The 27,466-nt window shown below is 41.6% G+C and overlaps 3 protein-coding genes across 3 annotated transcripts; all 3 read right to left on the minus strand.

Moving 5' to 3' along the window:
- Positions 1–247: 247 nt before the first annotated feature.
- On the minus strand, positions 248–1,898 carry LOC110558335 (hemoglobin subunit beta-H1). Its single transcript, XM_060367759.1, has 3 exons — positions 1,705–1,898; positions 1,177–1,399; positions 248–376 (listed from the first exon to the last, which is right to left on the minus strand). Exons 1-3 carry the CDS (start codon positions 1,794–1,796, stop codon positions 248–250), a joined length of 444 nt encoding a protein of 147 aa, XP_060223742.1. The 5' UTR covers positions 1,797–1,898.
- Positions 1,899–7,022: 5,124 nt separating this feature from the next.
- Positions 7,023–8,677, minus strand: LOC132647281 (hemoglobin subunit beta-H0). The gene is made up of 3 exons (XM_060367760.1): positions 8,529–8,677; positions 8,001–8,223; positions 7,023–7,151 (listed from the first exon to the last, which is right to left on the minus strand). The coding sequence occupies exons 1-3, from the start codon at positions 8,618–8,620 to the stop codon at positions 7,023–7,025; spliced, it is 444 nt and encodes a 147-aa protein (XP_060223743.1). The 5' UTR covers positions 8,621–8,677.
- Positions 8,678–11,622: 2,945 nt separating this feature from the next.
- Positions 11,623–13,100, minus strand: LOC110558336 (hemoglobin subunit epsilon-Y2). The gene is made up of 3 exons (XM_021653180.2): positions 12,959–13,100; positions 12,615–12,837; positions 11,623–11,865 (listed from the first exon to the last, which is right to left on the minus strand). Exons 1-3 carry the CDS (start codon positions 13,048–13,050, stop codon positions 11,737–11,739), a joined length of 444 nt encoding a protein of 147 aa, XP_021508855.1. The 5' UTR covers positions 13,051–13,100; the 3' UTR covers positions 11,623–11,736.
- Between the last annotated feature and the right edge of the window lie 14,366 nt (positions 13,101–27,466).

Raw genomic sequence — 27,466 nt, forward strand, 5'->3', positions numbered from 1 at the left:
TTTATATCCTTTCCTCTTGCGTTTATCTACAGAGGCCATCTGGTTTCTTCTCTGTCTTTTCCCACCCATAAGCCCATCAAGATCTTCCTTCAAAATAAAAGAAACAAACAAACAAAAAATCAATGTGAGATTATTGAAAATCGATTTTATTAAACAAAGTCTGTGCTCTCAAGCTCTACTCCAGCCCTCATGTGCTCAAAGAGGATATAAGAGGAACATGGGGTTGCTGGTCTGCTGGATCGGGAGCTTAGTGGTACTTGTGGGACAGAGCATTTGTCACTCCAGTCACCAGCTTCTGCCAGGCAGCCTGCACCTCGGGGGTGAATTCCTTGGCAAAATGAGTAGAAAGGACAATCACCAGCATGTTACCCAGGAGCTGTAAGAAAATGACACATAGAACTTCAAAATCCTTGCATGGAAAAAGTACACTCCTTGAGGATTACAGTAACCCACTACCTATCACTTCAACCGTGACAAACTTGACCAGTGGATGAAATGACTCCTCTTGTATCCACTCACTACCCCACTGGCTAGATCTGTACCTGTCTTCTCCCTGCCCTTTTTACTTCCTGTCATTCTTGCTCTGGATCTCATTCACCAAGGGCCTAAACTAAATTAACACAAGATTGCTGTAAAATGAGGCTAACCAATGAGAAAGAGGCCTTCCATTATGTCAATGCTAAGTGCGAATGCAAAATATTTAGAAAGTTTCTCAAAATGACAAGAAAAATCTTTATTCTGATTTTCCATCGATCTTCCCTAAGTGATCAGTCATGAGGAACCCATTTAATAAGATATTTATCCCTCCTAACAACAAAATATCAAATTCAAATTCAATTTCTTCTAGCATAGACCTATTTTCTAAAACACACTCCTTAAAACAAACAAACAAACAAACAAAAAAAACAGTATTTGAACAATTTGTTTTCCAATGCTAGGAATCAAGCCTAAGGCCTCAGGCACACAAGTAGTGCAGTCTAATGGGCACCCTTGACCTTGTCTTTCATGATTTCTGAAGCGCCAAACATTAACTTAGACTTGTGCTCTGTATTTAGTGACACTAGCTTTGGACCCACGTAGTCTAGCATCTGCGAAGGCTTTACCAATCACAGTCTCAACCCCAGTATTGTCTCCAGCAAAATTCATAATGAGCACACAAGCGTGTTCAGAACTGACCTTGAAGTTCTCAGGGTCCACATGGAGCTTGTCACAGTGCAGCTCGCTCAGATGAGCAAAGGTCTCCTTGAGGTTGTCCATGTTCTTAACTGCCAAGTCTAGGGATGTCAGCACCTTCTTGCCATGAGCTCTGATCCTGGGGTTGCCCATGATGGCCGTGGCAGAAGAGAGGTTTCCAAACTTGTCAAAGAACCTCTGAGTCCATGGGTAGACAATCAGGAGCCTAGGACAGAAGGTGTTAGCAATTAAACCATCAGAAGGTGTCACAAACACTTAGAGCAGCGGTTCTCAACCTGTGGGCCACGTCCCTTTGAGGATAGAATGGCCCTTTCTCAGGAGTCACCAGAGATCACCAAAAAAACACAGACATGAACTAAGTTTATGGGTGAGGGTCACAACACGAGGAACTGTACTAAAGGGTCACAGACGAGCACTGGGAAGGTGAGAGCCACTACCCTAGGGGAACTTTCCGCCATGCACAAGCACAGTTTCCCTCCATCCTTTCCCAGTCTTGGTGTCAGAGCCTACCTTCCCAGCGTTTCTCCTCCAGCCTTTTCTATGTCCACTTTATCCCATATGCCTGAGATAGCCGCCTTCTCCTCAGCTGTGAAGTGGACCATGGTGTGCGGTCTAGAGGCTTGGAGATGGCTGCAGATGTGCAGAAGTGTGCTCAAGTGGCTGAAGGCCTGTCCTTTTATTCTTTGCCCTGGGCCTTGCACCCCTTCCCCCTCCCCAGGACTCTGAGGCCATTGGTCAAGAGAGGCTGGGCAAGACAGGGTGGGGTCCAGTGGGTAAGGTTTAGATAGCATTCTCACTGAGATAGTGTCAAGCAGGCCCCTGCCTCTTGGAGGGAGACCCTCCCTCCTGCTGCACTTTTCATAGCCTTTACTCTTTCTTTCCTTCTTTCCTTCTGTTTGGTTCCAGCAGGAGATTTTCAAGGATATCTTTCCTCTTTTTTTCTTTTCTTGCCTCTGGACTTAGAAAGGCCAGTAGGTTAAAGCAGAAGCATAGGCAATCATGGGAGAGCCTCAGAGAGGATGATGTTCTTTTGAGGCATGGGGCTCAGGACCACAGTAATAGAAATACGCCTCCTACGCACAAGCCGTGTAAAAGAAAGAAGTGGTGAGCAAACCGTTGGATGCCTTTTCTATGGTTCAGGTCATGATCTTCCTAGTTCCCAACTAGGCAGCAGGAAAGCAATTCCTAGTCCATTTCAGTTTCTAAGTAGGAGTAAATTACTGTGGTGTAGTACAACCTGTCTCTACATTTGCCTCCATCACACTTTAAAATAGAACAATTTAGTGTGTGTAAGTCACCACAGCAGTTTCTGCCCCGTGAATGCACTGTGCGCTCACCAGGCGATTGGCAGCCCCACTGAGTACGCGCAGCTGCCTGCTGAGAAGGTGTGTTTAGCCTTCTCTGTGCTCATGACAGCGTAAGTGGTGAGAATGCTGACTGGCTGATCTTTCAGGTTTCTTCATTCAGGCTCACGCTCACGTGTTTGTAAAATAACTCTGAAGTGGCAGGGAATATTTCCATCCAGGATGAGTCCACATGCACTGTCACATTGTCACGGAATTACACATTAGAAACTTGTCCCCAGCAGTGACTTTCTACTGGCAGCTTTCACTGTTTACAGCTCTTTCGTGGTAGCGGCAAATAGAGATTTTTATTGGTGTGGCAGTAAAGAGCCACAGTGGAAGCAAGAACCAGCTGCGTTCTTCCGAGAAGAAGTCATCTGTGAGATGTGCACAGGCATGTTCCTTTAGCATCTACTTCCATGGTCTGATCTTAAGATACCTGAAAGTTCTGAGTCTAAGTTTTAAATATCTTAACCAGTAAGTCTCAGTTGCTCTTCAGCAGACTCTAGTGAAATCTGTGACACTACACATCTGGAAAAAAAAGTCATCTTTCAAGAAACCTTTCTTACCCAGGGAGAATCTGTAATCTCTGTTGTCCTTAGACTTCTGGGGCATTTCCTACGAAGTTTTATTAATTAGTTCATGTCTATGGATACACCCTCCATATTTCTCTTCTCATACTGAGTCATAATCTGGAAATAATTTCTTTATGACTGCTAGTTCATGTAATGTCAAGCATTCACTCAATCATTATTTGCTTCCTAACTATGTCATAATTATTATCAGTTCTGGGATATATGAATGACAGACTAAAAGGCTCATTCACGGGGAGACGAAGAATACAGAATTGAATAAGTAAATTAAACCAAAAAAGTATTTATGTATTATTTCTAGGAAGAAAATTACAATAGGGATTCACAAGGATAAGGTAGGTGGTTTGGAGAATAGTTTTTTCTATATCAGAAGGAATTAACTTTGCTTGTGCTCAAAATGACTAGAAATAACTTGTCATAGAAGAATACTAGAGAAAAAGGTTGTAAGGCAAATTCCACGTTGTGAAGAAGGAGAAAACGACTGTGTGACACTGAAACTGGTCACGTGTGTGTGCTCTGACTAAGTAAATTACAGAGTGGACTGTGGTGAGGGTTGCTGCAGTGCACATAATCTGACTGACATGAGAAACTCATCTTCTTTTAGAGTTGAGAAGCTGTAATGCCATAACCGCTAAGTACTGCTCATTTCTGATGGAATGCTCTTCTAGGGATATAGCATTTCTCTCAACTCATTTTTATTGCAAATTTATACTGTCATCAGCTGCACATAGTGGCACATGGCTTTCACCTCAGCACTCAGGAGTAGGAGGCAGGCACATCTGTGTAAGGCTGAGGCTGCACCCTGTTCATGCTAAGTTCTAGGTCATCCAGGCTACAGAATGTGACCTTGTCTTGAGAAATAAAACAACAAATTAAGGACTTATTACCCTGAGCTGTATCTGTGAATATGTATGTGTATACTTAAAGAACTATTTTTCAGTTATCTTGGTTTTTTGTTTTATTTTTTTACTCTGGAGTGGTTACAGGCGTAACTCGCTCTCAAACAGGTGGTAAATGTATTTTCCCACCACCACATAGTTACCATCCTTCATCTGCTAATATCTAGAGCCAAAATATTACTGATGGCAAGGAGAACAGGAAATTAATAAAATCGGGCATTGTCTCATCCATAGTCAGACCCAGTGTAAAACAATTTGAGGGTCATATACAAGGCCGGTTTTTATTTTTCTCGGCTTATTGTCATATTCAAAGGCTGGCAGGAAAGCAAAGGGACACTGCCAGCAGAGCAAAACGGCCTACAGACTGCAAAAAAATCTTCACCAACCCTACATTTGGCAGAGGGTTAATATCCAGACTATATAAAGAACTCAAGAAGTTAAACACCAACAAACCAAGTATCCCAATTTAAAAAATGGAGTGCAGAGACTAAGGGAATTCTCAACAAAGGAGTATCAAATGACAGAGAAACACTTAAAGAAATGCTTAGCATCCTTAGTCATCAGGGAAATGAAAATCAAAATGACCTGAGATTACACCTTCCACACACCAGAATGGCTAAGATCAAAAACAGCACATGCTGAAGAGGATGTGGAGAAAGGGGAACCCTCCTCCATTGCTGCTGGGAATGCAAACTCATACAACCACTTTGAAAATCAATCTGGCACTTTCTCAGAAAGTTAGGAATAGTGTTACCTCAAGATCCAAGGTATAACACTCCTGGGCCTATATCTGAAAGATGCTCAACTATACAACAAGGACATTTGCTCAACTATATTCACAGCAGCTTTATTTATAATAGCCAGAATCTAGAAACAACCTAGACGTCTCTCAACCGAAGAATGGACACAGAAATTGTGGTACATTTCCACTCCTAGGCATATATCCAAAATATGCTCAAGTACAAAACAGGGACATATATTCAACCATGTTCGTAGCAGCTTTATTCATAATAGCCAGAACCTGGAAACAACCCACATATCCCTCAATGGAGGAATGGATACAGAAATTGTGATACATTTACACAATGGAATACTACTCAGCAATTAAAAACAGGGAAATCATGAAATTTGCAGGCAAATGGTGGGATCTAGAAAAGATCATCCTGAGTGAGGTATTCCAGAAGGAGAAAGACACACATGGTATACACTCACTTGTAATTGGATACTAGATCTAAAAGATAGGATAAAAATACTAAAATATGTGCACCTAAAGAAGCTAAACAAGAAGGAGGACCCAGGGTAAGATGACCAATCTTCACTTAGAAAGACAAATGGGATGGAGATCAGAATAAGGAGAAAACAGGGAACAGGACAGGAGCCTACCCCAGAGGGCCTCTGAAAGACTCTACCTGGCAGTGTATCAAAGCAGATGCTGAGACTCATAAGCAGGCCTTGGGCAGTGTGCAGGGAATCATATGAAGGAATGAGGAGTTGGTGGGACCTGGAGAGGACAGGAGCTCCATGGGGACCAAATATATCTGGGCACAGGTGTCTTTTCTGGGACTGATTTCCCATGCATGGATATAACCTAGAACCCCTGCTCAGACCTAGCCCATGGCAGCTCAATATCCAGGTGGGTTCCCTGGTGAGGGGAACAGGACTTTCTCTGACATGGACTCAGTGGCTGATTCTTTGACCTCCTCTCCCCCACCCCACCCCACCCCTGATGTAGGAGCAGCCTTGCTAGGCCTCTGCTGGTAGTGGGAGGACATTGCAACCAGTCCTGATGAGAGCTGATGGGCTAGGGTCTGATGGAGGGGGGGTTGGAGAGAAAGGGTGGGATTGAAAGGGAATGAGGGAGGGGGCTGCAACTGGGATGCAAGGTGAATAAACTTAATTAATATAAAAATAAATTTTAATTTAAAAAAGAATATTAGTCAGCAATTAAAAACAAGGTGATCATGAAATTTACAGGCAAATGGTGGGAACTAGAAAAAGTCATCCTGAGTGAGGTAACCCAGAAGCAGAAACATCCTTAAAGCAGACAAAGACAACTTAAAAAAAATGTTCATATTCTGACCAATCTATAGAGTAAAGAGCAGGGGAAATAATTATATTAGCCAAGATATGGCCCTTTAATTTCTACCATTTGAAGACCCCAAGCCAACTTTAAACTCTCTCTAGTGTGATTCACCCACATGAGTGTCCCAAGTCACACAGATGTAGCCCATGACAGCTCATTCTCCAAGTAGGCTTCCTACTAAGGGGAACAGGGGCTGTCGTGGACATGAACTCAATGGTTGCCTCTTTGATCACCTCCCCTGAGCAGGGGTGAAGGGGTTGGGGGAAAGGGGCAGTCTTTACAGGCCACAGAGGAAGGCAATGCAGCCAGTCCTGATGAGACCTGATAGACTAGGGTCAGATGGAAGGGGAGGAGGTCCTTCCCTATCGTGAACTGTAGAAGAGGTAGGAAAAGAGGGAGGGTGGGTAGGGTTGGGAGGGGACGAAGGAGGGGGCTACAACTGGGATACAAAGTGAATAAATTGTTATAAATAAAGAAATATAATAAAAATGTTAAAACTGCAGGTTATCATTTACCAGGCTTTTCTTCACCCTCTACACCAAGTTTTAGTAATTGCCGTACAACTCCTTCTCCAGTGAATTAATCTTTTGCTTTTTCTACATGAGAATTCTCCCCAACTTTTTGTCCTCCTTTATGCCCTAGAAAAAAATCCCATAACATCTACCTTCCTCTCCTGAGTTCTGACAGTTTTCAAAGAAATTCAGGCATCCTGCTGAGTCTCTACCCTGCCATGTGCTCCTCAACACTCTTTCATTAACAGAAAAGTAAGAAACAGACATGACAAAATATGCCTCTTGATTACCAAAGAAAATGGACTTTATTAAGTAGAAGCTCTGCTTTCAGATACCAGCACAGTGGTCTTGTGTAGGGGCAAAGGGATACACAGAATGCTGGTCGTCAGAGAAGGGGGTCAGTGATACTTGTGGGCCAGAGCAGTGGCCACCCCAGCCACCAGCTTCTGCCAGGCAGCCTGCACTTCAGCTGTGAATTCCTTGGCAAAGTAAGAAGAAAGTACAATCACCAGTACATTACCCAGGAGCTGTGAAAGGAAACATAAAATGATACACAAAAATGAGAAAAGGAGACACAGAAAAGAAATTACATGGAAAAATAATATTTTTAAGTTATGCTCCTTGAAGACTCCAATCCCCAACTACACATGCACCTTAATGAGGAGGTTGATTCAATATTCATGGCTCCGTTTCTCTCCTTGCTTCCATTTAGCCCTCCCTTGCCTGCTTCCTCATTCTGCCATTTTGTCTCTTGCTCCTTTTCTAATTCATCAATGGCCTGGCTTCGATCAATGCAGGATTTCATTGCAAGGACATGTTTATGGGAGTTTAAGTCTCCAACAATGAAGAAAGCAGAGACTACTCATGGTAACACTCATTAGGACTGTAACATTTTTTAGTAAGCTTATCAAACCAATAAGAAAAATCTATCTAATTTTCTCTCCTATTTTTCCTGATGTGGCAATCATTAGAATCCACATAAATAATGTATTTCTCCTTTCCTATAACAAAATGCGAATTTCAAATTTGAACGTAGAGGTATGTACTAATTCTAAAAGTAATGATGACAATAATAATTAATAATAACAGGTGGGAAAATTCTATAACCAACTCTAAAAGGCTGTTCCTTCTTGTCTGGTTAGGGATCCAGTCTCAGGCTTCCATCACCTGAGTTACAGACTGAGACATCAAATGTATCTGAAAAAATTCTCTGAACAGTTGTAAATTTACTGAAAAAGCTTCTATCAAAGAACTGACACTAGATCTGGACCCTTGTGTTGTGAAATCTGGGCCAGCATAACCAGGCAAGGTATTAACTTTCATTCTTTTTCCCATGTCAAATATAAACTGAACACACAAGCATGTTCAGAACCGACCTTGAAGTTCTCAGGGTCCACATGGAGCTTGTCACAGTGCAGCTCGCTCAGATGAGCAAAGGTCTCCTTGAGGTTGTCCATGTTCTTAACTGCCAAGTCTAGGGATGTCAGCACCTTCTTGCCATGGGCTCTGATCCTGGGGTTGCCCATGATGGCCGTGGCAGAAGAGAGGTTTCCAAACTTGTCAAAGAACCTCTGAGTCCATGGGTAGACAATCAGGAGCCTAGGACAGAAGGTGTTAGCAATTAAACCATCAGAAGGTGTCACAAACACTTAGAGCAGCGGTTCTCAACCTGTGGGCCACGTCCCTTTGAGGATAGAATGGCCCTTTCTCAGGAGTCACCAGAGATCACCAAAAAAACACAGACATGAACTAAGTTTATGGGTGAGGGTCACAACACGAGGAACTGTACTAAAGGGTCACAGACGAGCACTGGGAAGGTGAGAGCCACTACCCTAGGGGAACTTTCCGCCATGCACAAGCACAGTTTCCCTCCATCCTTTCCCAGTCTTGGTGTCAGAGCCTACCTTCCCAGCGTTTCTCCTCCAGCCTTTTCTATGTCCACTTTATCCCATATGCCTGAGATAGCCGCCTTCTCCTCAGCTGTGAAGTGGACCATGGTGTGCGGTCTAGAGGCTTGGAGATGGCTGCAGATGTGCAGAAGTGTGCTCAAGTGGCTGAAGGCCTGTCCTTTTATTCTTTGCCCTGGGCCTTGCACCCCTTCCCCCTCCCCAGGACTCTGAGGCCATTGGTCAAGAGAGGCTGGGCAAGACAGGGTGGGGTCCAGTGGGTAAGGTTTAGATAGCATTCTCACTGAGATAGTGTCAAGCAGGCCCCTGCCTCTTGGAGGGAGACCCTCCCTCCTGCTGCACTTTTCATAGCCTTTACTCTTTCTTTCCTTCTTTCCTTCTGTTTGGTCCCAGCAGGAGATTTTCAAGGATATCTTTCCTCTTTTTTTCTTTTTTTGCCTCTGGACTTAGAAAGGCCAGTAGGTTAAAGCTGAAGCATAGGCAATCATGGGAGAGCCTCAGAAAGGATGATGTTCTTTTGAGGCATGGGGCTCAGGACCAGAGTGACAGAAATACGCCCCCTACACACAAGCTATGTAAAAGAAAGAAGTGGTGAGCAAACTGTTGGATGCCTTTTCTATGGTTCAGGTCATGATCTTCCTAGTTCCCAACAGCCATGGGCAAGCAGCTCCCGTGACATTTCTGTGTATGAGCGGGAATAGAGCACTGTGGTGTGTTAGAACCTGTCTCATCTGCTGTGTGTGGACAACAATATTTTTCCCCATCTGAATATACTGTAGCATCGACATTAAGCAACAAGCATTCCCACTGGGTAAGTGTAGCTGCCTGGTAATACAGGGTGTGTGCTCTGCCTTCTCTGTGCTCATGGAAGGTTAAGTACTGAGATTGCTGAATAACTGATCTTTCTTTCGGCTTCAGCCAGACTCTGTCACTGATTTTGTGTGTTTTTTTAATTACTCTGAAGTGGCAGGCAATATTTCTATCCAGTAACAGTCCACATGCTGTCACAGCTGGGGCAGAATTACACACTAGAAAAATCATTCCTAGTTTTGACTTTCTACTAACAGCCCTTACACTTTCTTTGCTGTTTCTATATAGTGGTAGGAGGGATTTTATTGGTGTGTAAGTATAGAAAATACAATATGATAAAATCTACAGACCAAAGAAGCTGAACAACAAGGAGGACCCTAGGGAGGATGCATATTTTAGAATGGCAAAAAGGATAGACACCAGAAGTTGTGGAGGAGAGGAAACAGGAGGGAAACCTACTATAGAGGGTCCTCTGAAAGAATCCACCCAACAGGGAATCAAAACAGATGTTGGGACTCAGGGCCAACCTTTGGGCAGAGCACAGGGAGTCTTATGAAGAAGGTAGGTAGGAGATAGAAGGACACAGAAGGGACAGGAGCCCCACAACGAAGCCAACAAAGCCAAAAATTTCTGAGCCCAGGGGATCCTGTAGAGACTGATGCAGCAACTAAGGGCCATGCATGGAGAGGACATAGAATTCCTGCTCAGATGTAGCCCATAGACAGCTCAGTCTCTCTGGGGGTTCCCAAGTAAGAAGAGCAAGAGCTGCCTCTGTCATGAACTCAGTTGCCTACTCTTTGATCACTTCCCCTGGTGATGCAGCCTTGCCAGGCCACAGAGGAAGAGGATCCAGGCAATCCCAAAGAGACTTAATAAGGGCAGATGGCAGGGCAGGAGAACTCCCCCTTTCAGTGGACTAGGAAAATGGAATGGGGAAGAGGGAGGGAGGGTGAAACTGGAAAGAGTTGATGGAGTGGGCTACAATTGGAATATACAGTGAATAAATGGTAAAAAAAAGAAAGAAGGAAGGAAAAGAAAATACAGTAAGAGAGAAAAACTACTACATATCTTTAACATAAGATATTTGTGAGATGCTAGTAATGTATACAGATCTGCCAACACTGCCAAATTACCACCTGAAGTCCAGGCCTAGGGGAAAGCAATAGCTCTGGCTCCTAGGAGCACCTCCTTTTCACATACACAAACACAAATAAAGACTCATAAAACCTAAAGTAATGAAAGTTTTTTAAAAGTTTTTTTTTGAAATTATGATATAGTTACAGCACATCTTTCTTTTTCTTCCTCCAAATTCTTCTGTATGCCCTCCTGGCCACCTTTCAAATTATGTCTTCCTTTGCTATTGTCATTGCATACGTATATTCATATGTGATTTTCTTCTCGCATTTAGAACAGTCTCTGCTGTAGATGACGACCACTACAGAAACCCAGAACCAATCAAACAGTACAGCTGTGAAGCCCAGTCCCATTGAATGCATCTACAAAACTCTCCCGCACCTGAGGCCTGGGGGCAGTGGAGAAGAGGGACAAAAGACAGTAAGAGCCAGAGACGATCAGGGAGTTTACTGAGACACATGAACGTGGATGGGGAAGCCCTTGAGACGTCAACAGAGAACTACAGACAACTAAGGAATGCTGAGAGCTGCCACATAGTCTTCCCCAGGGAAGAGCATGTCAGTTGGTTACCCAATAAACCCTTTTTAGAAGAAAATGCACATTATATAATTTAAAATAATGATCGTATCTTAGATATTAGATTAAAGTTTTTTCTTCTTATATATTAAAATATTTGTATATTTTTCTGCATTTATTTATTAATTTAACCACCTTACATTCTGATCCCAGCCACCTCCCTCCTCTCCTCCCAGTCTCACTCCCACACCCCCTTCCTTTCATTTCCCCCTCTCGGATGTGCTTAGCCCTGCAGTGACTAAAGCTCTTTCTTAATGGAAATGGGAAGTCACTACCTCCTGTGAGACATCACTTGTCACCCTTTATAGTAGGTTTTCATGTGTTCCATACACAATTCCTTCTCTACCTCATTAATGCGTTCTTCTTCTCTTTGAGAATTCCTCTCGATCTTTTTAGACTCTTCCTGGCCTGCAGATACGTTACACGGCATCTGTTTTCCTCTCTTGAGTCCCTCAAGTTTTCAGAGGAACTCAGGTGCCTTCCTGTGCTTCTCATTTTCCACAAACACATCAAATATTTTTCTTTAGCATAATAATAAAAAAACAGACAAGACAAAATGACTTGGTTTTGGTTACTGGGAAGAATAATCTTTATTAAACATTTTGTGCTATCAAGGATCAGTCCAGAACACATGTGTGGCAAGGGAGCAGAGGGGACACACAGGATTGCTGGACAGCGAGAGGGCTCAGTGGTACTTGAGGGACAGAGCAGTGGCCACAGCAGCCACCAGCTTCTGCCAGGCAGCCTGCACTTCCGGGGTGAATTCCTTGCCGAAGTGACTAGCCAGAACAATCACCAGCACATTACCCAAGAGCTGGTAAAGGGAAGACAAAAGAAACAGGTTGTTGTGTTAGATGAAGATCCAGAAAAGAATAACCGTAAAAAAAACAAAGAAATGCTTCGAACCTATACTATTTAACACATTCAGCATCAAAGTTCTTAGTCATCTCTGATTAGCACAGGTTTAATATTTCTAACATAATTCTGTCTGCCCACTCACCACTGTCCTACCTGAATTCTCATGCCTCTTTTTTCCCATCATTTTTGTTTGCCTTTCCTGCTACTTTTCTCATTTACCCATTGTCTAATATCTGTAAGTACAGAATTTCTGTGCTTCATCTGATCTTGGTGGTGTTTGAACACTCCCACCAGTGTAGGGAAAACCCTCCATTTTTTATAACATTCATTTGGGATTTTAATATATTTTTATAATGTTGACAGAGAAATTCCACCTTTAAATTGCCTCCCAAATCTTTTCTTCAACATCAATCATTAAGACCTACAGAAAGTTAACTTCTTTTTTCTCTACAGATTCTGTTTCTTACACAGACCTGCTTTTCTTTCACATTACTCTCCATGATAATTACAACAACATTCTATTATGAAAAAAATTTCTAAAGGCCTGCACACTAATTCAGGCTTCTTACAGCCATTCACTGTCACCCTGTCTGGACCAGTGAATTTTGAGGTCTGTGTTGGCACCGCCAACGCTCATAGTCTCAGCTTTCACTTTTGTCCCCAAGACAAATCCCAGATAAATTTGTGAGCTTGCCCTGTACTCACCTTGAAGTTCTCAGGATCCACGTGGAGCTTGTCACAGTGCAGCTCACTGAGCTTAGCCAGGGCAGGCTTGAGGTTGTCTAGGTTCTTAATGGACTCTCCAAAAGAAGTCATCACTTTCTTACCATGGGCTCTGACCCTCGGGTTGCCCATTATGGCAGAGGCAGAGGACAAGTTCCCAAAGCTGTCAAAGAATCTCTGGGTCCATGGGTATACAACAAGAAGCCTGTGAAATGGAGGAAAAACATATGGAAAAATCAGGGATCCTCAGAATTCTTGACTTTCTTGCCTAGTTGTCCAAAGTACTACTCACCCATCACCCAGATGAATCAATAAGCAATTCTTACCTTCCCAAGGCTTCACCACCAACATCTTCAACATTCACCTTACTCCATAGGCCATTGATGAGAGCCTTTTCCTCAGCAGTAAAGTTCACCATGGTGTCAGGTCTGGGAGCTTGCTCGTGATCACAGGAGTGTCAGAAGCAAGAACATGCTGCTGCTAGAAATGGTGGCTTTTTATCCTTCATAGCCCTTTGTTCTGGTCCTTTGTTCTGCATGATTCTTGGAAGCCATTGGTCAGTTTGACCTGTGCCCTCATGGGTGGAGCCAGGTCATGGGAGGGTCAGCAGTAACTGTACACTGAGCTAGTGATAATGCACTATAGATATGGAGGCATTCTTTCTTTGTTGGCTCCTCCTTCAGCAAAAATTTTTCTTTTTTACTTATTCTCTTCTCATTCTCTACTTTCTCCCTGTAAATTTCTAATATAACACTCATCTCTCTCATTATAGTTTCCAAAACAGGTGAAGGAGAGGAGCCTAACCCACTATAGGAAAAAATTTCAAGCCTAAAATAACTTTAACATTTAGGTAAAGAGTTGTCACATTGATAAGGACAAACTCAAGAAAAAAAATGGGTTTGTTCTATGGACACAGAAGTATCCACATTATATCTAGTCCTTCTTTTCTTAGATATGTGGATTTATAACTATACCTTTTTGATATAACTTGCCCCAAGTCGACAAAAATTGTACATGTTTGGATCTAGCAGATGAATAGAATAGCAAAGGATCGACAATGGGACCAAGGACTTGATTCCCAAACATAAAGCAGAGAGTGCAACACTGAAGAGAAAATAATAAGTTCATTATCTGTGGCTCTGGAGAGTCCTCTCAGCAACTCTCTGTGGATCTCTACTCCTTTGGAGACATTGTTCTGGGTTCTTTCCTTGCTTATTGTTATATAGATATTTTTCAGCTGTGAGATGGAACTGAAATGGCTTTAAACTATGCCTCATGATCCAACTGAGGGCTGATGCCTCAGTCACCTTAAGCAACATCTGTGAATAGTTAGCATTTGATATAGCCAAAGGTTCTGTTCATGGGTGTTCTTGATTTCTGCTCTCTTCTTGGGATTACTTGTTAGCTCTTATATGTTGGACCTGAAGTTAGAAGTCCATGTGTTTAATTGCATCCATGTGTGCAAAGGCTGGTCTCTGCACCATTCTATTGAATCTACATCTGGAAATGCAGTGACCATTATCCACCCTTTACTTAAATGAAGGAATGAAGTTACAAAAGTAATATAGCTGTGCAGTGAGAGAACTGGTGTTTGAGGGAGAAGGGTGCAGAGTTGTGCATAGTTCAGCTTTCCTATGGATAGGAAAGTTCTCTTACATTGCCATAATATAGTTGCCCTTTAAAGTTCCTGCCTCTGGCCAGCTCTGCACATATATCTATCCTTTACCTCCTCTATTGCTCCCTATGCTCCTAATAACCCTAAGAGTTTCTTTTCCAACAGCTTTCTTTTTGTATAGTTTAGTTCTATTTCCTTCCATTGTTTGTTTGGTTTTGGGTCCCAAGTGCTACTGGCTATTACTCATTTAGCAGTGCAGCTTCTGTTTCTCAAGTTGTCCTACTCCAAGTTTACACAGAGGCCTTTCTTTATAATCTTTGGCCTGCTGTGGCTTCTATGATGATTCCTTATGTGTATAACACAACCATTTCTGACACATGCTAACGCTTCTTCTTTTCTTTCTATGATTGCAGAAGCTCTAATCTAGTTTAAAGTTTCCCCCAGTTGGCATTATTACAAGCCATTGAATCTCTACCCAGCTCTTGGTTTTAACCCTATATTATCTTTTGGGAACAGATTCTAGCCCATGGCCAATACAGATGTGAACTTATCTTTGTGTGACATAGACTAAATTTGGCAGGCTGTTAACTGCTAAATAGTGCGCACGAACTCATATGCACAGGATTGCCAAGGATATCAACGTAGTTTCCATACCAGTTTAAACTCCTGCCTTTAGTGGCATATTGCACTCATTTTTATGGGCACATTAGATTAGGTGGTAGATCTACAGTGACCATGATATCCATTTCATATAGATTGCTGGTAAGGATATCTGTAACAACTACAGCATACCAATTTTAAAATGTTCTCTGGGCCCAGTGTAAGATTTCCTTGCCTAGCATAAACAGCCTAGGAAAATGGAATTCTAGGTTAAGAGAGTTGTTTGTTTATCAAATTTAAAATGGGATAGACAAAAAGAGATCGCTGTCAGCCCGAGTTACACAGCAAGACCCTTGTCTCAAAACCCCAAGTCTGGAAACTCAAACAATACAGTGTTTGCATGTACAAAGCACTGGGGATTAGATCCAACCCTATTCATTTTTAAAAAGAAAGAATCAAATACTATGCTGATTTTTTATATTATTAGTATGGGAAACCGAAAAATGCACTGTTTGTAGTAAAAACAGGTTCTTTGATGCAAGTTTTTTAGTGTTATCCAAGAAAAAAATAGTCTCTAGTGTTGTTCTTTGCCATAAGTAGTTTTAAAACAGAAAAATTATAGTGAAGTTTCTGAACAGGAGAAAGTGTTTTGCAATTCTTACTGAAAGAAATGGTCACTTATTCTGCTTCCATTGTGCATTTACATTTGTATTCCCAGAACAGCAGTAGATGGGATAGAATAATTAATTCTATTAAGTGTTGCATTAGCCAGAAACGACTTAAATGCTAATGGCATCAAGGTAACATCCCTGTAACAAGCTCCAAACTTTCTTTAGTTCCCTGCAGAAAATAGGGGAACATGCCATGGACAGTGTCAGATACACGGACAGCATAAACCTCATGATTTCAAATGGATTGTAGAGAGAGCCACGTCCCATTCTCAGCGTGACCTTCCTCCCTTTTTTGTTCAGAGATGACACCTGCTTGGTTGACCTCTGGGGCTGCACTGAGCAAGCCAGGCAAAGATGTGTGTGGGCTTTAATTACCTAGAGTGGTTGTTCCTAGAAAAAGAAAATAGAAACCCACAGCCAGCCAGTTATTCTGTTTCCTTCAGCTTTGGAATTTGAAGTTTATACTCTGATCTGGTAAACTAGGAAAGTCATAAATGTTCTATTTTCTCCAAAAATGTCACTTTGCTTTCTTGGTTTCTTTTGTATTTTATTTTAATTTGAGTCATTTATTAAAGAAAGTTGTCTATTTTTAGGACTAAAACTTTGGAGAACACTTGCCTTTTTATGTTAAATACTCTCACTGGGTATACTATTAATGAAGACCAAAACACTCTGACATAGTCAAAAAGACAGACACTTTTTTTTTTTTTTTTAGGGTGGGTACTTTTGTTTTCAGTCTTCCTTAGTTTACACCACTTCAGTTGACACCTTAGATAATGAGCAAATTTCTTTGGCTTTATTTAGTTAACTAAGTCAATTAATAACTGATGAACTTTTTTTCAAATGTGGTCCCTCTTAAGTATACACTAACTAAATATTTAAATAATTTCTGAATAAAGCTGGCTCAAAAGCCATGCTGATGTGCAGAGGTTAGAATCTGTGTCTAAATATGATGGAAATGGTTCTACTATGTGCTTAGGGTTCATTTGTACTTCTAGCTGACAAAGTGAAAGGTGTCTTCAGTTTGGTATAAAATATTGCCTAGGCATGCCTCTTCAGCATTTCCAGTGTCCTGTGTGGAAGTTATATCTTGGGGTAATTCCTGAACGATGGGAAAAGATAAAGATTTAAGGATTGGCCAAGTAAGCAAAGATTCAATAAAAGCCATCCTTACAGTGGTCAGACCCCATTAGCATCCCTCAGTGAGGTCCTCTCGTGTTGTGACAAACTGGGCCTGGTGCTTGTTGTCCAAGGCTGGAAAAGTCTAACGATTGTTCTTGCCCCAAAGTTCATAGTGCAGCAGAGTCATTCTGAAAGTCAGTCATGTCAGCCTCCAGTTCATTGAGTCTAAGGCACCTACGATGGGAGAAGCTTTCCTTTTTCAGGACGGTAGACCAAGGTTCTGAAAGAGCACGTAGCAACACTCCAGCCTCATTCTCACTAGACAAATTTTCTTTTCATCTTTCTTTTTTTTTCTCCTCTTTCTTCTTTCCTTTTATTCTTGTTCTCCTGGCTAGTAGCTTAGGGCTTTCCTTTGTTTTATTTTAATAAATAAAGGTAGAAAAGGCTGTTGTTTTTCTTCTTTTGGGACTTTGGCTCTTGAGAGCTGGGTGGGGTCAGAGACTGAGGGGAAAGATAAGGGCCAGAGCTGCACAATGCTGAGTCAAGGTCGGGGCCTCCCCGAGACACTGACAGCCAAAGTGTTGGGGCTCCTGCCTTCCCTGTCCCATCATTGCTCCTCCTAAGCCAATAAGAGGAATGGGTCATGGGATAGTGCTCCATGATCTGCTTCGGGAGTGCCGGATGAACATGCTTTCTGTTATACATACATAAGTTCATACACAGTGTTATAAGTGTGAGGCTACTATTAAACATTTTAAGAATACCATGGCTATATAACTCATGAAGCCCACAGAGCCACGGAATTAATAAACTACTTTCTCAAAATTCAACTGAGATGTCATTTTGTTTTTTAGAAAAGAAAAGAAATGAGCAAAAACTCAAATGATCAAAAGAGGGGCTCAAAGTGTTATGAAGGAGCCAAAATGGCTTCGGGCCATTATAGGCTTTTGACTATAATCTTATTAAATTCTGATATTTAAAGGAAAAGTTAGTAATTAAGGAACTGGCCCAGTATAAAACTGAGGATAACTGTTGACTTCTGTAGAGATATTTTGGACTTGACGTGGTTTCCCCAGGCCACGGTGGCTCTCCTTTCTCTGGGGGACATGAACAAAAGCCGCAGCTGTGATGTTGGCCCAGTGATGGCCTCAAAGGCATAACTGCAGAATACCTGCCACATGTTCACACACGCTCACTCTAACTCATGCTAACTTCTAAGTTGGAGTTCACATATGTATAAGGATTTTGAGGGTGAGTCCATGCCTGTGGTCATCACAATCATGGCGTCAGAAATGCCTTGGAAGTTCTACTGGATGGGAAATTGGAGAAATTAGAAGCCATATTTGGAAGTTGTCTGCATATTAGAACTTTTGCCAAAATAATAGCAGGTAATAGCCCTCTCAGATGGTAACAAGTGGCTTAGAATCCATGGCTTTTTTTTATAATTATTTTTATTTTTTATTTTAATTACAGTTTATTTACTTTGTATCCCAGCTGTAGCCCCCTCCCTCATTCCTTCCCAATCCTACCCTCCCTGCCTCTCTCTAAGTCCACTGATAGGGGAGATCCTCCTCCCCTTCCATCCTGAATTTTTTTTTAATTTTTATTTTTTTTAATATTCATCACAGGTTATTTACTTTGTATCTCAGCCATAGACTCCTCCTCATTCCCTCCCTATCCCACCTTCCCCTCCCTCATCTCCTCCCTGTCCCTTTCCAAGTCCACTGTGTTTACCTGAAAGAAATTTACACTTTCTTTGAGAAAAGAAAACCCTGTGATGTCAAAATAATCGAAGTAAATACATCAGTGCAGTGAGGGCCTTTGGTATAGAGGTTGTGGCCTCTACATTAACAAGAGAGGTCCAGGTGCTTTCTTTTTTCCTCCAAATTTGCATTTGCACTACAGATATCACCTGTCTCTCTGGAAAGTATCCCTAATCAACACCTCTTATGTTCAAAATGATGAGAATAGTAGAATTTCACTCAACCAGCATTTATAGCATTGATTCTAACCTAAACTAAGGTTCTGTGCTAGAATAGAGGGTACGTAAGAACTAGTCCAGGAACTACCTAGGACAGATCCATTGACCCTAACTATCCTAATAGCATTTGGTTAACTACTGCATATTTTATGAACAAAACTCGCCTGTGTGTTAAAAATGTGTGATTCTTTTGCTTTTAGTTATGAGACTAAATAAGCACTGAATTCCCAAAACCTGATTTTGTTATGCCATCTAATAAGGATCATAAGAGATAAATTTTAATCAAAAAATAAAGTATTCTAGGATATGTCACACGGTCTGGCAGGGTTCTCCATTCTTCGTGATGCTGGTGGAGGCAGCAAACTTCTTTTCTTGCCACCGTCCCTGTGAGTGCTCTGCTGGAGGCCCAGATAGCACTCACCACCCAGGCCTGAAAACATCTGGCCATCCACCCTGAGCCCCAGCATGACTCAGCATGACTCAGCGTAACTCAGCCCTGCTGTGCTCAAGCCAGATGCTGGCTCAGAAGGCCAAACACACCCAAAGGGTGGGGGCCAGAGAACTAACTCAGCTGGGGCCCAGCCAACTACCTCTATGCTTGGACTATGGAAATGCAACAATTGAAACCTAGAGACAGAATATGGAGGAACAGAAAACTGGAGTTTATTTAAATTAGAGATGGGAGCTGGAGAAAAAAAAAGAGGGTTGTGAGTTTCTAGAAAGCTGAATAGTCATTCAGGAAATCTTTGTGGGAAACCTGAAGTGTGCTGACACTAATATCAATGCTTGAAAAATGAGTGAGACTAACACTGTCACTTGTCTGCCAGAAGTCCTGGTTAAAACTGCAGTTAATCATAATACAAGATTATAATATATTCTGTACTTTGTAGAGATTGTGAGGCTGGAAATGCATGTCTTTCTCAATGGAGATACCTTTTAGAAAGTAAGGGATGGGTAAAACATGGAATACAATATAACGAACATAAGCTGCAGTTTTTCTTACTGAGCAGGCCTGTGCTCTCCCTCTTGGTTTAGAACAAGGCCTGGGAACTAGTCATGATTAACTGACTCAGTGTGATGTATTACAGTCAGAAGCCCCACTAAGCAGGAACAGAGAAGGCAACTTCCTCATTTAGCACAGGCTGCTCTTCCTTTCTCTTCTAGGCCAGATTTTCTATAAGCCTACTCAGTTAAAGTAGGTCAGATAAGGAAATAGAATGCCAGTGAAAATCTGTAATGCGTACAAGCCCGTTTCTAGTGCAACTAAGCCATCAGTGTTCCGGTGGAGATCACACCTTTAATCTAAGACCTCGAGAGGCAGGGGTAGGCAGATCTTTGTAACTACCAGCCAGCCTGGTCTCCAAGCTGCGTTCCAGCCAATATGGCTTTGTAGTGAAATCTGACTCAACATGAAGAAAGAAAGGAAGGAAAGAGGGAAAGGGGAAAGGGCAGGGACTGGTTCTCTCAGAAATACCACCCACTTCCTATATAAACTTGAACAATTTGCTCAGCTTCCCCACATTATAAACAGAAGGTAATAGAGCTTAGAGTTAAGGGATTAAGGATCAGGGATTAAACTTGCTGTTTAGAGAGTAGGAACGAAGGACATGCTTAGTAGCTGTCAATTATAGCATTAGCTCAAGTTATATGTAACTACTAAGTTCACTTGTCACTTTAAGACAGTGACCAGAAATATACTGTGGTATTTATTTTTTTTTAATTTTCAAAATTAAACCCATTTTCATTTAATAGATTTGCATGCACATTCTACCATGTCTCTTTATAGAAGATAAAGATTCACATATGAATTTTAAATGTCAATTTTAGAAATTTATACCGAGTGCTTATTGTGTTCTTAAGCAAGAGCTACAGGCCATGGGAGAGGTTAGGATCTCAGTGACTTTAAAACTACCTTTGAACCCAAGTTTGGCACTAGACCCCTCCAGCTGTGTGATCTTGAGGGATCTACTTCCCTCCTCAGGCCTTGAGTACTCTCTTTTACAAAATGGAGAAAGTTAGTGTTAGGGTTTGCGTGCTGGATGTCTAGCACAGGTTGTATCTGAATACGTGGAGGTACTATTTTAGCTATTACTTCAATATCTAACTTAAAAAGATTGATTTTGTTTAAAAACACTATGTAGGTCTCCAAAAATAATTTCTCGGGAGATGCGTGATTATAGATCATCCTGCTGGAACTTCTGCTCAATCTTCTCTATCTAGACACTCCTACTTGCTCATTTTCTTTACTCGATCTCTAGTCAAGTTCTTCTCTCCCTAGCCTGACTCTGACCAGTAGGCCTAGACAATATGAAGCCTCTAAGTTTAGCCCTAGAGGAACAACAAAAGCTGAGAGCGGTGGCCTGACACAAATGTCGTCAGAACTTCTGTAGGCCTGGTACTGAGACTTTCCATCCTATGAGGATGGAAATGAAGATGAGAATAACAATATGAAGCAGAGAATGATTTTTGAAGCTGTTAGTATATGGAGTCAGATACGTACTGCTAAGACCTGAGAATACTCTATTGTCAGACCATGCAACCTTGACTCAAGCCGAGTCTTCCTCTTGTAGCAGTGCAGCATGCTGCCTCTCTCAGTTTGAGGTCTTTGAGCCTAACAAGAGGTAAACTGTCACACCACATGTGCTACAGGGTAGATTCACCTGCACTGGGAAGTGTCAACGAAGGGGAAGTCAGTGTTGAGGACAGAGGGTTAATGGTGGACTTCATGCGTGCTCAGTCTCCTTAAACAGTGCTGTCTCTTGGCCACAAGACAATTTGAGCACCCATGGCCTCTAGTTTTCTCCAAAATGTACCTATAATTAATCATCTGTAAAAATCTCTGATTGAAGACATTATCTTTTTGTATTCCAGACGTTTTCAACATACTTTTAAATTTTCTTCTCAAACTTTCCTATGGGATATAGCCATGACTAAAGAGGTGTGATATACAAGTGAGTCATGAACTCAATTTTTTATATATTTAATTTTTAAGATAATATTTTATTAATTTTTGAGAAATTCCTACAGTGTGTTTTGGTCATATTCACCCCTCTCTCCTCTGAGGCCCTCCCAGATCTACCCCTTCTCCCCCCCTCCTTTTAAATTTAATATCCTGTTATTAATTTTATTTAATCTTTTTCAGAGCCCCCAGAATCTAGTTCGTTCTGCCCGTGAGTGTGAGACTATCACTGGAGGGTGGCTGAATCACTTGGGAGCCACACTCTTCAAGACTAGACTCTTCCTCCCCAAGAAGCCACCAGCTACCCATAGCTCCTCAGTTCAGGAGCCTCTCCTTGCTCCATGCTTGACAGTTATTTGTCTTCTTCTTTTTTTTTTCTAAATTTAATTTTATTAGTTATTAAACATGAAGGAACTTGTGCATGCTAATGAGATAAATTTGTTTGCTTCTTTTTTATATTAAGAATGACTGAATAATATTTGATATCATAAGATAAATGAAATTCTCAATGTTTTGGGGTTGAGTATTTTGATTTTTTTTTGAGGATTTTTGAGACAGGGTTTCTCTGTGTAGCCTGAGCTGTCTCAAACTCGCTTTGTAGGCCAGGCTGGCCTCGAACTCACAAAGATCCACCTGCCTTGGCCTCCCTGAGTGCTGGGATTACATGAGTACACCACTGCATTGGCTCAATTGTTTTTATTTTACGGCCATTGTACTAGAAATGCTACTTCACGTAGACACATAGTACAAAAATGTAGAGTATGCTTATGACCACACCTGACCCCAAGGCTTCATGAAGTAAATGTCAGAAGAGGTGACCAGGGAGAAGGAGTTTGTGTTTCTACTTCCTTGAACCCACAAGAAATGGTTTCCTTTGTGTTGTATTCTTCAGCAGGAGCAGAAATGACCTTATAGTGTCACTTTGGGGAGCTCTGTAATCTCGGGCCAATGACATCTTCTCTTTGGTTCTCAATACCACATACTTACCTAGAAGTAATATACTATATATAGCATAACAACCAGTACACCTGGCTTATAATCGCTAGCTCATTTTCTGTATGCCTTAGAAACTTACTCACCTTACTATGTTTGTTTCCCTTCCTCATCAATGAAGAAAACAACAATTCATTTCTGAATGTTGTTACAAGCATAGGTAAATTCATAATAATGATTTCAATTAGATTCTAACAACTCAGTACTCAACAGCTGTTACTCATCACTGGAGTTAATCCCACATGTAGCAGAGAATTTAAGTATCACAGAATTACCATGATGGCAGACAAACTGAGACTTCCATTGAGTACTATCCTTTTAATTTTCCTTTAGTCTAAATACAGTGCATCTTCAAGTTCTCTCATATGGGCTTCCAATTCCTTATCAAACCATGCTCTTCTCAATTTCTGCGCAGATTCCTAAGACTCTTTTATGCCTAAAAATCTTATATGTGTTTGCTTGATGACAACATCATTAGTTACAGAGGTGTTCTTGAGCAGAAAAAAAATGGCTTTCAGTGGTCTTCAAGTACCTGGTTAGATGCTCCTAATACAACAGGGTATAGATTTGTTGTTGTTTGGTTTGTTTGTGTTTTTAAATAATATCCAAACCATTACTAGTTAATCATAAAGCTGTGAGGCTGGCATTACAATTCTTAGAGGGTCTCATTTTCTCTAACTTATCTGCTATTTGGGCCTACTGGTTCTAAGGGAGACCAAAGTTCTGAACTGAACTGTTGGTCACTGATCCATAAACCGTTATTTCACTTAATCATCAAATAACCACTCAGGATATATACAGTTGTGACCCTGACTTTTGTAAATGATGAACATAAAATCAGGAACCAAGGGGTTGTCTTCATATAGCTGAGAGAATGAGAGTCTCATGTGGTAGGACATAAAAACGCCATATTCTTTTCCTCCCCACCCTTTCTCCTGCTGCTCTCAAGTTCAGGTCTATCTTTTCTGAATCACAGACTCCACCCTGAGCTGCAAAACAGACCTGGTCACCTATCAAAGCCAGCAGGTATGTGACCTTTCTTGATAGCTGGCAGCTAGCTTCAGCACTGCCCAGTCTGGGACCTCTGATAAACACATCTTCCAAAGCAGCTCTCTCAACTTTCAGGGGCCTAGGGTTTGCTGAGTCAAAGTTCTCAGTAGTCAGTACCCTAAAAACCCGTGTTCCCAAATATGCAGTCATAGGTCTTTCCTCTGTTTTCTCCTCCATCTGTTACTAGATCCCTCTTCTTCATCTAACCCACTGAATCCTCATCAGGGCAGCAAGGATCTGTCAGTAGCGGCTTGAATCTGAAATGAGTCTGGCATCTTTTCTCACATTTTGACCTTAGAAAAATATCCTGACTCTTCTGAGTTCAGCCTTGTCACGCAGAAAGAAGGACTATTACTGGTGTCTATTTATAAAGTGAGTTGAAGACTTGGCAAGGACTGAATTGATGGACCATATACAGCACAAAAGTCTTCAATGAATGACAGTTGATCTTACTATCTACTGATCTCTCTGCTCACAAACCTCATTTATCTTTCATTCTTTTATTTAGCTTTTTTTGTTTGCTTATATAATTCTTCTTATTACACTCTTCTTACTGTTTCCAGATATGGAAGTGAGGTAGAGGCTGAGACAACTGTGGTCTTTCTTAATAAAGTATTTCTCATGTGGACCATCCCAGCAATGTTGAGAAGGAAGCAGGAGTCAGAGGGCTAATGGGAGTATCTACACTCACTACTTCTCAGAGACTAAAAACAAATTAGGGCTGGCTTCCAGGTGCCAGAAGGCTGTCTGTCATGGTCATTCTAGTTATTAAGGCTCTGAGATCATTGGGAAGTTGGTTCTGTCTGCACAGAAACAAGAGAAACTGAGGAAAGGATGGAGGGTCCTTTGAAAGTCTAAGTCAGAGAGAAAACCAGTTTACAGGAAGGAGTCATGCTTAGTGTAGTTTAGGCTCTGCCTCTTAATTTACACTTAATTCAAAACTATCTTGTGCTATTTCCTTGTGTGTGTGTATGTGTGTGTGTGTGTGAATACCTCAATCCTAGGTCACACACTCAATTCCCTAGAACATAACCTTTTTATTTTGGAATATATAGAGATTAAACAGGGATGTACTTTAACAAGAGATAGACATGAAAATAGACCAGAAAACCATAGACTTTGGATTCATAAAGATAATTTGTTCACTGAACCTGATCATCTATAATCAGTACACCTTCTCCACTTAAGTCTCTCTGGCTTTGAGTAAATGGCGTGGGATCTTCTGGATCTGAAGTCACAGGCTGTCATGAACCAAGCATCATGGATGCTGAGATCCAAACTCAGGTCTTCTTGAAGAGCAGCAAGCAAGCTGAACCTCTGAGCCATTGCTACAGCACAGTGGTATAATTTCACATTAGTTTGGGACAATAGAGTATAGAATCAAAAACATATTTTGTCAGGGCCAGTAAGGTGTTTAAGCGGATAAAAGCTCGTGTCACAGAAGCTCAATTCAATCCCCAATCATCTCAGCACTTTTGTGGTGACAGGAGAACGGCTCTCAAAATTTGTGGAGCAAATACCGTGCAGTCCACAGACCAGCAGGAACAAGAGAGATCCTATTCTGACAATGAGAAAAGAGAGAACTGACTCCAAAAGCTTTACTCTGATCTGCAGATGTGAGTCATGGCATGTGTGCACCTTAAACATAAATCACATACACTAATAATAATAGTGGCCATAATTGACACAGGGACTAGGGCTTAAAACTTCAAATTTAGCATTCTGAATTGTAAATAGTATGAAGTAGATTAATGTTCTGGAAAATGGAACTGGGAATTCCCGAGAAAGAATGGTTGAGGAATGAATTCAAATTCTACCATTTGTATGTGTGTAAGTGCATTCATATGCTAGAGAAGATTGAAACAGTGTTTTCTTAACTGTAATAAAATAAGAATATTAATAGTATATACTTTAGGTAGTTAAGTAGTCAAGGGGATAATTTATCTAAAACATTTTTTATTATTTCCACATAATAAGCCTTCACTAGATATTAATTTTATCATTACTGTGCTATTTAAAAACAAACTAAACCCTCTAGGCCACAGAGGAGGACTTTGCAGCCAGTCCTGAAGATACCTGATAAACCAGGGTCAGAGGAAAGGGGAGGAGGTCCCCCCCTATCAGTGGACTTGGAAAGGGGCAGAGAGGAGATGAGGGAGGGAGGGTGGGATTGGGAGGGAATGAGGGAGCTGGATACAGTAGGGATACAAAGTTAACCAACTGTAACTAATATTAAAAAAATAAAAAGAAAAAAAATAAAAACAAACTAAAATAACATGTGGACCAAAAACAGTTTTTAGTTGTAGTTAGAAAGATTACATAAAAGTAACATATTAGCAGCCAACATTCCTGGATCATTTAACATATGCAAGGCGATACTGTAAACTCTGTATAAATAACCCCAACAGTTTACACAACAGTTTTAGCAAGCATGTTGGAGCCTCCGGAAAATTAGGAGTTGGCTTAATACTATGTCCACTCAAGGCGTGCGGACAAGGAAAGAGGGGTAAAGGATGAGAGCTGGAAGGAGCAGAAAACTACAAAAAAGTTGTCTTCTGGACACAGCAGGGCAGTTGTTCATATGAACTCATGGTGGTTGTGACAGCATACATGAGGCCTGAGAAATTCCAAGGCGGAGAAAATCCCAGCATGGACAGGGCAGCTGGGCACACGGTCCCACTGGTTGCCTTGGGGCTGTTAGCAATCCTTAGCTGTTGGGAAAGGAGGGGCTCTCTGAGAGCACAGCCCCTGGGAAGCCATCCCTGCTTCCACGGAGGACCTCACATCCAAGCATATCGTAGGCACAAATTGTTCTCGAGGTGTTGTTGTTGTTGTTTTCAAGGACGTAAAGTTGAGGGATTATGGAAGTGGGTATTGCTCTGAGAAGAGCTGGCAGGGTGAATGTAATCAAAACCATCCTGTGAAACTTGAAGAACTAACCAAACAATGTAAAAAAGAAGAATTCTTAGAAGTTGATAATAAAATGACAACCCATCTGAAGAAAACCCATATACAGGTGAAGGAACTGAAGCACACAGCCAACAAGAGGTGCTTATGAGTCCTGCCCAATGTTCTGTGTAAAACTTATGTGAAATGAAAGGGTTGAGTCCCGGGAAAGGAAATGAATATGTGTGGGGAGATAGCTCTGTCTTGAGTTCTACGAGAACAGAGAGGAGAGGAGCTTCTTCTCTCCTCCACAGTGGGAAACACCCACATATCTAGTGCTCAGTAGCCTGGTTGAACAGGATAATTTCACTAAATTAGAAAATCCTTTAGACTGGCTGCCAGTAGAGGGTCTCAAATTCAGCGACCTTTCTGTTGTAGGAAATGGGGTATTCATACATTAAATGGATGTAATATATATTGAAACACGCACATATACACCAAAAACTGTCGAAGTAGTTCCCATGGTAGAGAAGAGAAAAGAAAGCCCTCCTGCTCAGCAGCTGGAAGGCCCAGGCTCTGGAACCTGGTGTCTCCTGGTCTGGTAGATACTGTTATCAGAGCCCTGGCAGACTCTCTCCACATTGCTGTGGGTGCGAAGGTCTCAGCCTAGCAAAGCGGTGGGGAAGGCCCTCTCATTCTGACATGGCTGGTGGACCTTAGAGAGGACAAAGAGTTCGCGCTCTGTAAACTCAGGACATGGCTACCCTCACCTGCAAGGAAAAACAACACTGGCTGGTCTTTAAAGTATCCCTCCTTTAAAGTAGAAGCGATGGACAGGTCTCTTCACCGAATGCAGTTCTGTTCCAAACCTCATATTCCCCAAACACCAGTCACGGAAAATATCCCTCCTCTGAATGCTCGTCATCACACAATAGTCAAGGAAACAGTTCAGGTCTC

This window comes from Meriones unguiculatus, chromosome 14 (assembly GCF_030254825.1).
Source record: "Meriones unguiculatus strain TT.TT164.6M chromosome 14, Bangor_MerUng_6.1, whole genome shotgun sequence".
In the NCBI taxonomy this organism is placed as follows: Eukaryota; Metazoa; Chordata; class Mammalia; order Rodentia; family Muridae; genus Meriones; species Meriones unguiculatus.